At 41.5% G+C, this 15,537-nt stretch overlaps 1 protein-coding gene across 10 annotated transcripts; it reads left to right on the plus strand.

The window, feature by feature from the left end:
• The first annotated feature begins 6,443 nt into the window (after window positions 1-6,443).
• On the plus strand, window positions 6,444-13,678 carry TBC1D7 (TBC1 domain family member 7). 10 transcript variants are annotated; one of them, XM_085540221.1, is made up of 9 exons: window positions 6,444-6,748; window positions 7,490-7,681; window positions 7,801-7,921; window positions 8,515-8,595; window positions 8,869-9,056; window positions 10,072-10,209; window positions 10,503-10,648; window positions 12,768-12,897; window positions 13,409-13,678. In XM_085540221.1, exons 3-9 carry the CDS (start codon window positions 7,810-7,812, stop codon window positions 13,493-13,495), a joined length of 882 nt encoding a protein of 293 aa, XP_085396347.1. In that variant the 5' UTR covers window positions 6,444-6,748; window positions 7,490-7,681; window positions 7,801-7,809; the 3' UTR covers window positions 13,496-13,678. The 10 variants fall into 10 exon arrangements, with proteins under 10 accessions (XP_085396347.1, XP_015710205.1, XP_032298393.1 ...); XM_015854719.3 differs by lacking the exon at window positions 6,444-6,748 and adding an exon at window positions 6,834-6,868; XM_032442502.2 differs by lacking the exon at window positions 6,444-6,748 and adding an exon at window positions 6,834-6,868 and having other exon boundaries at window positions 7,495-7,681.
• The last annotated feature ends 1,859 nt before the right edge of the window (window positions 13,679-15,537 follow it).

The following is a 15,537-nucleotide window of genomic DNA, read 5'->3' on the forward strand; positions in this document are numbered from 1 at the left end:
TTTTATTATGTTCGGGCATATGTGAAATTAACAGTTCAGGGTTGTGTTTTTTTTCTTGTTTTGCTTTAGGTTCATGCTAAAACCCCATACCTGTTTGGTGGATATCAAGGGCAGGTCCAGCTCTGAACCTGCACCCTTGCAGTGTCACGCAGTGACCCCCTTCCAGCATTTGAATTTGGCCATGTGGGTTTCATTTGTATCTTCTTGTGGCAAAGGGAAAAGTGGTTCATTACACGGTGTTGTCTGTAGATAATCAAAATACCGTTCGCAGCAGTGCCGGCCATCGTCTCTAAAAGCACTTAAATCTATTAATGTGTTTACTGTGGTTATTTATGACCTTGCAGCCATCCATTACTCTCTTTTCTTTTTACACCATCCATCAGACTCGCTTACCTCCCTTTCTTTCATTCCATTGCGAGTCAAGAGGCGGGTCTCCCTGTTTCCCCCCTTGAGTTTGCTCCCAGTCTGCGTTACACATGGCATACAGGGTGGCTGATGTATGACTTGAAGTAACTTTTGACACCGATCCATTAAAGAAGGTGTGAGCAACACAACCACTCAAGTACATGGCATATTTGATGCCTCCCGCTAGGGCAGGAATCAGAGCTCCCCGCTGTGCCGTGCTTCACCAATGACACTCACTGTTTCTCTCTGTACTGGTTTTATTTGAGTTTGAAAATGAGAGTATGTTCAGTTTGTTGCTGTGTCAATATTAAGTATATATTTATTGTTTTTCAGACATACATACATATATATAAATGCTATATATATATATATATATATATATAAAATGTCAGCGCATGGACATATGTACAGTAGATATTTTAAAGAGCTATTTATCAAGAAAAGTAAGTGTTATAAGTCAACAGAGTTTATATTTTATATATTATGTAGATAGCAAAAAAAAAAAAAAAAAAAGAAAAAAAAAGGAAAAAAAAAGAAAGAAAAAAAGAAAAAAGACACCAAAAAAAAAGTGTTTAAATTATAGTAGGACTTTTTTTGGGGTTGGGGGGGTGGGGTTGGAGGGACGGTCAGGGCTGGTTCCAGCATTTTAAACAGCCAAACTCCTTTGTACGGAAGCTGCCTGCTGTGCCTCTGGGCTGCAATATCTGTTTGTTTCTTCTTCTGGAAGATGATGTGCATTGTTACTTTTACGTTGCTTGGGGAATGTAGTTAGTTTATTCTCAGCCAACTGGTATGTGCTGCTTAAATCATGGTTTCCTGTTGTTCTGCATATTTGCATCGATGGAATAAAAGGATCTTAACTGGCAAATAAAGGCATAAAAGGATGTGATCCCGGCTGTAATTTTTTCCCATCTATTCAGGGAGTGGGGTAATTGCTCTCACCTTCACCTGTGTTTCTCGGTCAGCCTGTAGGTTCAACATATGTGATGAATCAAGTGCAAAACAGGAGAAAGGACAAGACAGAATGGTTTTAAATGAAGACAGGGGAGGTTTAGGTTAGATATTAGGAGGAAGTTTTTCACACAGGGTGGTGATGCACTGGAACAGGTTGCCCGAGGAGGTTGTGGATGCCCCATCCCTGGAGGCACTTTGATCTGTTTTAATACACAGTGTTTTCTTAGACTGAAGAGAAGCACACAGAGCCAGGGAGAATTGGTGCCCAGTCAGGCTTCCAGAGCAGCATCCCAGCTGATCGATTAACCACCGAAATAAAACAAGGTCAAACTTTATGACATATTCTTAACAGTAAAAACCAAGGCTGCTTCCATTCCAAAGGTTAAGACATAGAAATCTTTGGAAAACAGCACTGAGGGGAACAATTGCAATGAAAGGACGCTTCAGGGATACAGTGGAATTATTATTACACGGTTCCAGCACGCAGTACTTAACTATACAGGTAAGTGCAAATGCAGCAGTGGGTATAAAAATACCACGCTAATGAGGCTATAGAAATGCTAAGGTAAACCTTTTCAAATGTGGGTCAATATAGTGAGACACCATCTCCATCGCACAGCCCCCACAAGAGGCCCTCGGGAGGCTCACTAGTACTAGCTATTACTTGTCTCCTGCACACATCACATCGTGTAACACGTTTTCCCCTTGAGAATGCTCTATCTAGTGAATTCAGCACCACGAGACACGATGTAGCACCCCATCTTCGCCTTAAAATGAACTTCATGTGGTTTCATTTATCTGGAAACCAAAAACACGGCTTTTTGCTGGGCTAGTTTTTAGGCAGATCTGCTCCCTCATCTGATCCATTGTTGACAGCAATTTATGCCAGATCGCTTTAATAGCAGAATGCAAATAGAAGCCATGTTGCTTGACTGCCAGAAATGTGCTTTTTTTTTTCCCCCCCCACACTGGATCAAAGACGGAGTTACTAACTGTAGAATAATAAGTCCGAAAGAAACAAAAAAGGGATGAATGAAGGACAACAGTTTCAAACTGTTGCAGGCTCTCCAGACCATATAGGAAGGCAATCAGAGAGCAGAAGACGGGAGCAAGACAAAACAGCAGATTCACAAGCAATGCAGGGAACAAGAATGCTCCTGGGTGCTAATGACCCATTCTCTATTCTGTGAAATTCTTAGACACATTCCAAGCATGATTTTTGGCTAAGATCGACTTGTATTCTTCTGTATCCTTCCTGTGGCACAGTTAGCACACAGCGCAGACTATTCCCACTAGGCAACTTGCTTATAACCACCCCCTTTTGGAGGTGATGAAGTCAATCACAGGGTCATGGGCCAAGTGCACCAATTAACATTGGTGCCAAGATAGTGGTGGTCCCAGGCACTTCATCTGGTGCTGTAGGTGTGGTTTAGAGTTGGTAGAATTGCTGGATGTTGGTATTACTAAACTACTGTGTTAAAAAATGAGACTACTTATGTCCCAGGGTGAGATAGTACAGTTACAAGCTGTGCTGAGCCGCTTCAGCACAATGCGTTTTGATTGAAATGGACTATTTTACCATTCACTCTTCTGAGCCTTCTGCTTGCAGTTCCAAAACAACAGAATCAAGTTGCAGTGGGACAGCCTGCCTTTCTGGCTTCAGAAACTTGTGGCTAGGAATGATTTCTGTTAGCACTACAGGAGGAACAGGGCCTCCGTGGAGAAGGGACTGAGTCACTTGCTGATTAGACAAAGCTATCCACCCACATTTGGCAAATGTCTGTGCTGCTTCACGCGTTTGAAGTGCCTTGTAAACATGAACAAGTCCCCGCAGAAGGAGCTGTGTGATCATCTCAGTTTGGCAGCTGGCAAGGTAGAGGCAGAGGAGAAGCTGGTGAGCTCATTCTCTGACTAACGTCGCTTTTCTCTCAATTACCCGGTGTTGTTTTCTTCTGAATTAGACATTCCCTCCCCCAGTAGCTGCACCCATCTATAGAAACATCACTGTCAGAGGACCCTCTGAATGCCCAAGTTCTCATTCTAGACAGAGTACGACTTTAGGTCCGTATGAAATTCCTGCCTGCTTAGAAACAGTCTCGAAAAGAACAGTATTTTTAAAACACATAAGAAATGCAGTTTTGGTGGGATTTTCTCCTTTTATGGACTGACTGGTCTGAACTGATCAGGCACTAAAAAAAGATCTGGAAGGGCTGAAATTGCAGCCTGCAGCTTTAAAACACACATGTTGTGATCTTTGTTTTCATGGCAGGAGCTTGGTGGCTTTACAAAGGAGACACGTACCATTCATTACCTTCACCTTGTCTTTTGGAAAACCAGAGAAGAAATGGCGCGCCATGTTGTTCAAGGCCACACAGAGCACATCCATGACATCCAGATATTAAATCCCGCCGCTTTAATTTCTAGTTCAATTTAAATAGTTCTTAAGCCCAATATAATCTCATTCATTGTAATTAATATAATTAGTCATATGTAATTAATGTCTAATAACCTGCTGCCGTTTGTGAATGCCAAATGAGCTCGTGTTGTCGGCACAGCCTAAGTTCATATTCATTGGTTTAGGAAAGCGCTAGCAACACCAAAGCCAGTGCCAACAGCTTTATTTAAGTGACTGACTGTATTTTGTCTAACCTTATCTACTGAGGGGAAAATGAGAGACACTGCACTGTCCTTGCACTGATTTTAAAACCAAGCTTATAAAATTAGCAGCAATCTATGCGCTCACTGGGAAATCACTAAAATCATTAGTTGGCTTGGAACAGTCCAAGTCACTCCGCAATTCTGTTGTGCATTGCAAGGAAGGATGTTAGAGGACTGTGTTTGCCTGCACCCTGTGGTTCACACTGCTCTATTTGGCAAAGATTTCTTGTCTAAAATGAACCTTTATGGAAAATTCCTTTTATTTCCTGATGGCAACTTCTCAGCTCTAACAGCAGCAAATCATCACCTGGAGAGGCAGATGGCAATCATCCTACTGCAGTTTGGGAGTTTATGGGGTAAACTGCTTTGTGTTTTTACAGCTTTCCATTATTCTGTAGGACAACAACCAGGCAGCGGGATATTGGCATTACTTTTAATGACTCTGGGAACATGGACCTAGATGGCCAGTAGAGAAAACCGTGATCAGGAGAGAGGTGGAGACTACTTTGTCCTATCACAAAACAAACATCACCCAGACGTTCTCGTTTAACAGCTTGTCTTCATGCATTAAAACAAGCCCGGAAACCATGACTGATATAATTTAGAGTAATTAATTAGTTGCTGCTCAATCCTTTAAACGAATGCACTAACAAAGCCCTCTGAGCTCCACCGAGATCAAAAGCCAGCTTGTGCACAAGGCTGGCCCTCCCCCTTGGTAGGCAGTCCTTTTGAAAGGAGGCGATTATGTGACAAATTATTCTTTGGGGGTACAACTGCTGGCTGTGCTGCACGGCTTTGGTGAGATCTGAGCCTTTCACCCCTCATTAGTGATCCAGAGAAGACACTAGTTTAGCTTCTTCCTGTTGAGCCTAGGGCAGATACTTGCAATAAGGCAACAGGATTTATTCCATCTCTAGTCATACACAGTGAAATCAAATACCTCTATACGCATGACCTCTTGATTACGACTCCCAAGGCCTATCACTTAATTTTCCCAACATTTGTCTCAACTGACCAACACCCCTCGTCATCTCATTGTCACAATTCAAACAAAGAGCAACAAAGCAGAAGAAAGATGATTTGAGGCTGTTTATTGTCACGTGGTAACCCAAACGTGCCGTGCATGCTGACATTGCAAAGCATGTTTTTGGGACTAGTTAAAAACTCACAACATTTTCAGTCGAAAACATCAGTTACGTCCCTTTAACTCAGCTACCAGTCAGACTGGTAGAAGAAGAATCAGGGCGTGCACAATTGTGTATCTGATGTTAAGTAACAAATCCAAGTTATGTCTGGAATCCAGAAGGCATCCTAAACAATTACTAACACTCTTAAATAAATTCATTTACTACTGGAGCAAGGAAATGTGTTTTGCTGCTTTCTTAGTAATTGTCTTGCACCTCCCTTATGTGTCTGCAGACAAAAGCGTGTCACCTCTGCAATTCTCTCATCCCCTATGAGAAATGAGAAAACAGAGAAATAGGACATATGTGCACTCAGCGTTCCAAGTTCAGCCACTCATCACGGTGTTTTCAGCCCCGTGGGCCTTTTCCTTGCTGCTATTCGAGGATAGGAAATCATGATTACAGAGTCAGAGTTTGGTCTGCTTGGAGACAGACCTGGTTACTGTGCTGCCATGCTGAAATGAAAGGCTAAACTCCCTTTTGCTGCCAGAGAGTTTCATGATATTTTTATTACCCTAGAGTGCTATTGTTTTTTCTGTCTCGCTCCAACAGGAGATTAAGTTGGGAACATTTATAGGTCTGACATGCATGCTTTCTCTCAGGTAGAATGTAAACAGAAAATGATGTTGTTTTGGCCAGGAAATGGGGCCAAACTTTTCTTGATCTGTTGATGTTCATGATGAAAAGGTAACATGAATGTATGAGTAAACTGTCCTTTCCATTAGCACAGTTCTACTCCACTAACACAGCCCTATTCACCAGCTGTTCATGCTTCTGAAGAAACAAGGTTTGCTTCCAGTGATTATCTGTAATTCCACTGATAGATCAGTCATACATGAGAGAACAAAGCCCAGCACACTCCCCAAGAGCTGTAACATCCAGCAGCACACCACTCCCACGTCATTAGTTCAGCTTTAATAGCAAAAGCATTGATTTCCAAGAACCACGGGCACAATACAGTGCATACTTGGAGAGAAAAAAGCCACAAAAGTATTAGCACTGCCCATTTATTTCCTAGCAATCGACACACAGTGAGCGGGATCATGGTTTAGTGGGACATATTAGTGATAGATGGACGGTTGGACTGGTTGATCTTGGAAGTCTGTTTCCAACCTTGGAACCATCAGTATCTGCCCCCCATTCTCGTGATTCCAGTCAGCTCCAATAGCTCCAAAGAGCCATCTAGCGATGGAAGACAAAAAAAGCCCAAATCCACACAGATGGCACCAGGCTGCCACCTACTGCTGTTGCTGCCTAAGTACTTCAATGAGCTCATCTGTAAAGGCCTGCGCTGGCTTTCCGACCTGGGCTCAACGAAAAGCCAGTCTGTTCTGCAGCATTTAATTGCATGGGTCAGGGTATGGGTCAGGGTACAGGATAAAGAGAGGGACGCCCGAGAACGGGCCGCTTCACATTGCGATGGTTCAGCCTGGAGAAGGGGCTCAACGGAGATCTCAGCGCTCCCTGAAAGGAGGTTGTGGCGAGGCGGGGGTCAGCATTTTCTTTCGGCTAATAGCGACAAGACGAATGGCCTTAAGATGTGCAAGGTGAGGCTCAGGATGAGTCTATTAGTATTAGTATTACTGTGGGTGCGGCACTGAGGAGCCCATCCCCTGAGAGGGCGGTGCTTGCACATGCGCCTTGAGGAGCCCGTCCGGCTGCAGTAGGTGCTGTGGGGTTGTGGGTTGGGGTCTGTTGTCGGTCCGAATCGCCTTCTCCTTCCCGAGCCCCTTCCCTTTGCCGGGCACTCGGCCTCAGCTCGGCTTCAGCTCGGCTGCTGGCCCTGGTCGCCCGGTTTCCGTGAGCCCCGCCTCCTTTCTGCTGGGCCTCCGTGCTCCTCAGCCTGTCCATGTCCCTGCATGCTTTATGGTTTCTTTGATCCTAGAAGGCACTGAAAGCAGACGTAATTTGAAAACAGCAATATAAAGCCCACATGTTCACTAGGCCTAGTGGATGCACAGGCTTAAGTCTGGTTATTTGTTGCAAAACCGTGGTCTTTGTCAATGTCTGCAAGTGCCTTGTTCCTCTTGTGTGTATTGGTGTATCAGGGAGCAGATTAGTTTAACAAGAGTTCTAGTCATAATTCACCTGCTGCTTCACCACATTTTCTGCCAGTGTTGCTGCTGTCGCTGTGCTTGAAGGTTAAAGTTCTGTGTGACCCTTTGGATTAAAAATTAGAACCCTGTTATATATACAAGCCTGCAAAGGAGAACTGAGAGTTGATATTTAAAAGGTGAAACACTAGGAAAGATGTGGTACTCACTGCAGCACTTTACTGTTGTTTCCAGTATAGGGATGAGACAGTTATGCCTCTCTAGTACTGGAAGGATAAACTCAAAGCTGTGTCTGATAGCAGTGTGAACATTTAATTCACATCTGCAGCTTAAGAAGACAGCTCAGTATATTGCCTTATTCTTTCCTGTCACCTCTCTGCTACTGAGGCCAACATCAGCTGGCCTTGTCTCTGCTTGCCTCATCTGGTGAGTATGGAAACTGATGGTTTATTAACTTCTCTGCATAACAGCTGTATGCAGTTTGGGTTTCTGTACCCTTGATTTTGTAACTCACCAGAGGAATTACTGTTTATCTCCTAATAAAGGTATCGGTCATGGCTGATGACTCTCAAAGAAACTTCCGCTCGGTCTATTATGAAAAAGTGGGGTTTCGTGGAGTTGAAGAAAAGAAGTCGTTGGAAATTTTGTTAAAAGATGACCGATTGGGCAAGTTGATTTCCATGTTTCCTCTATTACTTCGGTGATTTGGCATCAGGCAGAGGGGAGAGTCATACATGGTGTATTGCTGCTGTGCTTAGTGCGTGCTGGAGTTTTACACCCTCCTTTTCCATCCTTCCTCTCTCATTTCTCAGCACAGGCAGTCCCTTGAGTTTCAAGGATTTGAGAACCTGATTTTTAAAACATATCAGCCATCTGCATGCTTGGTGGGGTTGGTTTGTTTGTTTAATTCTTTCACTCCCTAAGCTCAAGAAACTAAAAGTTTTCTTTTTTCCATCTGAAAATATATCGTCTCATGCTGTTAATTCCATCTAACTTCTCAACAGTGATGGTTTTGCTATTGATGGGGGTGTTCGAGGAGTGCCATGCCTTTAATAGAATGGAAAGATAGATGTCCCTAATTGCTTGAGATAGCAACACAGTTTACAAAATGCTTATAAAAGTGGGAGGTTCTTCCTGGTGAGACATGGGGTGGCTTTTGATGTACTGTAAATCAAGTGTTTGTCATATTTAGGTCAGCGGGGACTCAAAACTCTTAATCTATTATAACTTCTTTATTTTAATTTTTTATTCCACTACAGATATTGAGAAGCTTTGCACCTTCAGTCAGAGGTTCCCTCTCCCATCCATGTATCGTATACTGGTGTGGAAGGTTCTTTTAGGTATGAAACAACATCTGTGATTCTCTGTAGAAATGAGTATGTAGAATGCCCCCCCCCCCCCTTCACCTCTAATTAATAGCATGGATTCTGTACTGTTTTCTACTGATACATATGTAGCCTACTTTTATATTCACTGAGGATGCACAGTAGTAGTTACAAAACTATAGTAGGAATTGAAGTTAGGAAATTCTTTGGAACTAGAGTTTGGAGGCTTTTTCTCTTTATAGATGCTTTTTCTTTTCTTTATTACTATTATTTCTTTGTTTGTTTTAGGAATTATTCCTCCTCACCATAAATCTCATGCTTTGGTGATGAACTACCGAAAGGAGCAGTACTGGGATATCCACCATGCTCTTCATGTAATCCGTTTTATCGATGACTCTACCCCACAGGTAGAAGTTTTCCTCCGCATACATCAACTGGAATCAGGGAAATTGCCTCGAAACTTGGCTTATCCTTTGGTAAGTTCCCATTCTAATAGTATTTAAGTCATAGAATCACAGGGTTATAAAGGATCACTTAGTCTAACCACTCGCCTATCATCATTACTACCCTCTAAACTACTAAACCATAGCTCACAGCACCTCATTTAAATCATTTTAAAATAATCTGTTTTAAAATCCAGATATTAATACTCTGCCTTCCTTCTTCTGTTAGCCTGAGCTGATCTGGGTATGCCACATAATACATGCACTCTCTAGTTTACAGTATGCTCACCTGTGGGTAAGCAGATCTGTATTTTGTGTCTGTAGTGTGATGATAAGAAGCATGTGGGCTTCATATATAAACCTCTGTAACAGAAGAGGTGATGAGAGGAACCATGGACTTTCTGAAGCAGACATTACCTTATATTTTATGTTCAGTTTCTATGCTCACTCAAGCCCAGCTTTATTACCCTTCATCTATAAAGTATATCTATAGAATAGATAGTTCAGCTCTGTCCTGTGTGCAGTTATGCCTGTAACTGTGTTTTAGGCATCCTGATACTTCTTTTCTAATCTTTCATTCTGGAAAAAATAAGATAATGTGCCCATCACACACTTCTAGACTTCTATTGTGGGGAACGAGATTCTCATCATCTGGAAAAGTTGCTTATTTGTTCCTGGGAAGGTGTTTTATCTCAAACCAAATAAATAAGATGAAGGTAGGGATATAGCTCATGGCCGTCACCATAATGCAGCTGTTTCCCAGTGCTTTATTTCACAGAATCACAGAAAAATCAAGGTTGGATCTAGATCATCCAGTCCAACCATTACCAGCTAAATCATATACCTCTACCAGCTTCCCAGCTAAATCATATCCCTCAACACAACATCCAAACATCCATTTATAAATACATCAGGACAGCTGGCATCTCTATGTGCTTAGATTCCATTCTCTTTTTGCAAAGAGCAGGGAAAAGGAATGTACAAATAATTTAAGTTGTACAACCTAATTCTACTGTGTAGTTAGTTCATTTTTCACTTTGTTTTCTAGGAACCAGAAGATGAAGTGTTTCTTGCAATTGCTAAGGCAATGGAGGAAATGGTGGAGGATCCTATAGAATGCTATTGGCTTGTCAGTTGCTTTGTGAATCAGCTTAACAGCAAGCACAGAGATTCATTGCAACAACTAGTAAGGATAAAATACTCTTGTGTATGTGTGATTAAATTGCCGAACACTCTGGTGTTCAGTAATTTAAGGAACCTGGGGCTGTTTATTTAGTGAGTTTGTTTAATGAGTTAATTCCAGAAATCAACAATACTTGTATTTTGGAACATGTTTTTAGTTAAAATAATGCAAAATCATTGTTTCAAAGTGTGTCTCTATGCTTATGGGATTTTGAAGGTACTTCTTGTTTTTCAGTGTTCTGTAAGTATGGACAGCTCTGATGGGAATTACCTGAATTCTTGCTCTTCCTTTCTCAGCCCAAAGTCCTGGAGCAGTATTTGAACATTGAAGATAGCAGGCTTCTGATGCATCTGAAGGCATGTGCTGCACTGAGCAAGCTCCCTTATGATCTTTGGTTTAAGAAGTGTTTTGCAGGCTGTTTACCTGAGTCCAGTTTACAGAGGCAAGATGTTTTTTATTTCCTTCTGTTTGTAAGTCCATAGTAGTTTCAAATTGTTGTTACCACGTGCATTTTACCTGTTGTGGAGTTACGGAGTTAGCTTTATTGCTGAGTTGGAAATGATGCAATTTTGTTTCATTCCACTTGTTACTGATACGAATTGAGCTGTTTGTGATCACTTCTAGCCTTGAAATTTAACAAGGAAGGAGTTGAATACAGCAATTTATTCTGTTAGGCACTTCTCACCTCCTGGGGTTTAAAACTTACTTGTTTTAGCTACAGAATCTGAGCATTGGAACTTCTGATGGCACAACAATTCTATTTCCAACAATTTGTATGACAACATGATAGATGTGCACTTTGCCTCTGCCAGTTGAGGTTTCTAAATTATTCAGTTGTAATCAAAATGGCCATATTTGCGAAGGAAATAACATACTTTGTGGGCAACGTGTGACAGATGAACTTAATTAATGCTTGGAGATTCAGTTTGGATTGGAATCTGAAAGCCCGAATGCTTATCTGAAATGCATCCAAATGGCAGTATTAGAACTGCTGAGAACTGAAAACAGCTCCCCAGTTCTCCTGCAAGTTTTACTTAATTTTTCAAGTGACAGCTGATTCGAGCTTGATGTTTTATGATTTAATTTAACTTCAGATTTAATACTGTATTTCTTAGAGTGGTTGCTTGCTTTGTCTAAGTTGTAGCTCTCTCTGCCAGGCGGCGAAACTGAAATTTCACCCTTCTTTTCTAAGATGTACAAGATTTGTGTACGCTGTACATCATGGTGAGCTCCAGGTTGAAGTGCAGGTTCTTCCAAGAGAAAAGGTCGTGCCAAAATTGAATTGTCTTTTGAAGAAACACACCTACAGATCCAAGTTTATACTTGGGCTGTAGGAGATGTTTTCCAGTTACTATATTCAGAGTTTATAGAGAATGGAGTGTGATCTCTGTTTCCCATAGTTTTGTTTGAAAGGAGAAACGCTTCTCACACGTATGTGGATGGATTAAAGAAAGGTAATCTTCAGAAAGTCTTTCCAACACGGCTCTTAAGTGTGAGGAACTGAAAATAATGCAGGAAAATTAAGGCTGCCATCTGACAGATGGTCTCACACCGGTTTTGGATAATCTTTCATCCTATGTTGAGTTGGGCCTGAAATAGAGCTGCTGGATGAAGGGTGGTTTCAGATTGTTGCAGGCTGTTTTAGTACTGTGGATCTCTTTCAGTACTTGAAGAGGTTCTGTTGCTAAAGAGCGTGCATTCTGTGAAGGCTTGGTCTTCCAATTTCCTTATAACTGTAAGGTCCAGGTCTAGCTCTTATAGGTGGTAGGAGTGCTGTCTAGTTCTGAGAGTCTGTGCACAGTGGAATGAATTACAAAACATACATTTGGTACAAGGAACAATTATTTAACATTATGAACTGTATCTTGCTGATATATTTATATCTTCTAGAGAAATGACTTGGAATATTTAGCTGCTTGAGGTGATTGAAGGTGTCATTCTTCTGAATGTTCACAGAATGACCCGGGTTGGAAGGGACCTCAAGGATCATGAAGCTCCAACCCCTGCCTGGCAGGGCCACCAAATTTACACATTAACTAGATCAGGTTGCCCAGGGCCCCATCCAGCCTGGCCTTGAACGTCTCCAGCATGGGGCATTCACAACCTCCCTGGACAGCCTGTTCCAGGACCTAACCACTCTCCTAGTAAAGATCTTAGTCAGTAATCTGACTATTTGAAAAATCTCATGATTAAGCACACTAGCAAATTGTTTCCTTTTTTTGCACTAGGAAAAATCCTCACTCTTACCATACTGTGGAATAGCTGTCACAGTTCAGGCTGTTAAGACACAATTTGCTTTTTGCACACTTGAGCTTGTAAGCAGTTCCATTTCTAAAGAAGGACACACCATATTAATACATTTGCTTGCCATCACTCAGTACAGATTGAGTAACTAATAAAATGTCATTTATTGACTGTGACCTGAATAATTCAATATACTTGTTGCTAGTCAGAAAAACAATCTGGAAAGGATAATTGTACAAATAGTGTCCTAGCCAAATACATAAGCAGATAAGGACTACAGTAATGCTTAGTGATTCCTTTCTCATATCTTTTTCTAGGGTTTGGGACAAAGTAATTAGTGGATCCTGCAAAATCCTTGTTTTTGTTGCTTTGGAGATATTGTTAACCTTTAAAATGAAGATAATCGCACTGACAACTGCAGAAAAGATCACCCAGTTTTTGGAAAACGTGAGTTACGTTCTGTGCTGTGCAATTACCTCACATGGCCCATAAAAATGGCTTTTGGCCTCAGTCATTTGTTGCTTTAAATATACCATAAGAAGGGATGAGAGGAGTGGTTTCTGTCAGGAGTGTGAATAGAATGAAATGACTGTAGGCTCTGGGTAATGTTTTATTTATGTTTGTGCCGATTTGTTGGCATTCCTTGTGATGATAAAGGTCTTTTTTTCCTGTGAAAATAAGCATGGATTAAATTGGATTTATTTTTCCAGAACCTCTTACCAGGTCTGGTGTCTTGCACTCCTTTCATTCCTTTTCTGGGCATGAACCTGTAGGCTCATGGCATGCTTTTTATTATAGCATTGGGATCTTAAACCTAGCCCTGAACTTTCCCTTTGTGGGATGACGTGAGTGTGACAACAGAGTTGTAGAATCCTCATGTTACCTAGGGCAGCTGAATTGGATGTTATTATGGTCACGGATGAGTACTGACAAGGCATCTGAACTCAATCTTTTGTAGATTCCTCAAGAGAACACTGACGCTATTGTCAGCAAAGCTGTAGATCTGTGGCGCACACACTGTGGGACTCCAGCACACTCGGCCTGAGGACTTTCCCCACTTATGACAGCTTGGAAGAAAAGGCATTTAAAAAGTTTCCTCATACTGTTCTTCCCTCTTTGTGGTATAACCTTCTTCATTTCCTCTCCAATGCAGAGATGCTATTAAAGCATTTCATGGCATAGCGATCAATGTGTAAATATTTTTCAATAAATATGGATGGAGTGATAATATCGAGTGGTGATATGATTCTGCCTGGTGCATTTTAATCCATCCAGCTGCAGTTTTCTGATTGCACAGTGTGTTCTAAGGCTTCTGGGGAAGTAAATCTTAACTCCCGCGGCAAGGTAAGTAGGCTGACTTGTAGAAGATACTTCTGTATGCTGGCTTATACTTGATAGAACTAGTTTTTACTTGGAGATGTTTTTAAGATGAACTTGTTGCATCTTATAGTTTTTCCCCCCATGAGGACAGTGAAGCAGTGGATATCTACTACGTAGATAATTTTGTATTTGCTGCATTTGTTTGTTGTGGCTTGAAGTTTTATGCCTCTTTGGTTTAGTCTTCAAAATGTTTGATACAGAAATGTAATTTATGATGCAGGTAAAAGCAGAGAGTGATTGACCACAGATAACAGTTGCTGGAGAACTAATCCTTTACAAGTGTGAAATTACATTTCTACACCTCATATAGGCCACAGAATCAAATATGCTTAGTTATTTGACTCAGAGGTGCTTACTATGCCAAGTACATTTGCTACTCCTCAAAGAGTGCATTTAGCTTGCGCTCAGGGCTGACTTCAGATGCTCTAGACATTTAAATTTGCTTTAAACTAGGTCAGGTTTTTCCCTTCCCACAGGTTAGCTGGGGAGCTGAGCTTATGTTACAGGTAAGAACCTGGTGAGATGATCTGTGTCAGATTCTGAGATGCTGCCCTTAATACTGTCTAAATGCCTGAGTCCACCCCATTCAGAAAAAGCTTGTTTGTGTGTGCTTTGATAGCCACTACTGTGTCTGCTTTGTAGTATAGTGTAATCCATTCAGCTCACTTCAAAACGGAGATTGTTTCTCTAGAGTAGGTGTGAAAGATTAATAATGTGGTTAGGGAAGAGTGTATGTGTTCTGTGAATAACAGCACTTCTTTCTGTACCATTCAGTGCACAAATGTTCCCAATAATCAGCAGTGGTACAGTCAGAGATGCTTATTTGAACATTTTTCCCCTAGGCTGCACAGCTTACAAAAGGTAAGTTATGTATTCATTATTCAAGCCTTTACACTGCAGATTACTTAAAAAACAACAACCAAGCACTGATTACGTGGAAGGTGTTTAGCAGTTTCTGTGCTGAAAGGGAATCGATAACTCATATTCTGTGAAGAGAGAAGCCCTGAATCAAGATTAGAAGTGCCACTCAGTGTTACTGCTTTCAGACTAGTCAGAGCGTATTCCTCCAACCACTATTGAACTGAAGGCTGTGAACTTTTTGCTTTTAATTTAGAGAAGCCTTCTCAGTCAATGGGCAGACCCTGGAGCTGCTCTGACAGGACAGACAAAGATCCATTGTCACAGAATCACAGACTGGCTGAGGTTGGACAGGACTGCAGCAGGGTGTGATTTAGTGGAGGATTGTTAGGGTAGTATGGATAGGTTGTGATTGGACTTGATGATCTGTAAGGTCTTTTCCAACCGGAGTAATTCTATCATTCTAAGCAAGGAAATAGCAGGACTGCTTCTATAACCAAATGCATTTTTTATTCTGGGCTATGCTGAAGAAGGGGAGCTCTCCAGAGAATAAATAATGGCTCATCTCCATGCTACTTTCACTGATCTTAGCAGATGTTTGTGTATATCTTAATCTGCAGCTTTTACTTTGGATCTGTGAGGCATATAGCTCACCTCTCATTAGACCAGGTTGCTCAAAGCCCCATCTAGCCTGGCCTTGAGTGCTTCCAGAGGAGGGACATCCACAATGTCTCTGGGCAACCCGTTCCAGTGCATCACCACCCTCACAGTAAAGAATTTATTTCTAATATGTACTCAAAATGATGAGTAACTTGAACGCTAGTGATGCATTTGAAAACATAAGAAGAA

The sequence above is a fragment of the Coturnix japonica genome, chromosome 2, assembly GCF_054131305.1.
Source record: "Coturnix japonica strain WE chromosome 2, WE-NBRP24, whole genome shotgun sequence".
Classification (NCBI taxonomy): domain Eukaryota; kingdom Metazoa; phylum Chordata; class Aves; order Galliformes; family Phasianidae; genus Coturnix; species Coturnix japonica.

Coding starts and splice junctions, on each gene's coding strand:
- TBC1D7 (XM_085540221.1), top strand. CDS start 7,810: ATGGCTGATGACTCTCAAAGAAACTTCCGCTCGGTCTATTATGAAAAA. Junction 9,057..10,071: donor GAAACTTGGCTTATCCTTTG/GTAAGTTCCCAT, acceptor TTTGTTTTCTAG/GAACCAGAAGATGAAGTGTT. Junction 12,898..13,408: donor TCACCCAGTTTTTGGAAAAC/GTGAGTTACGTT, acceptor AATCTTTTGTAG/ATTCCTCAAGAGAACACTGA.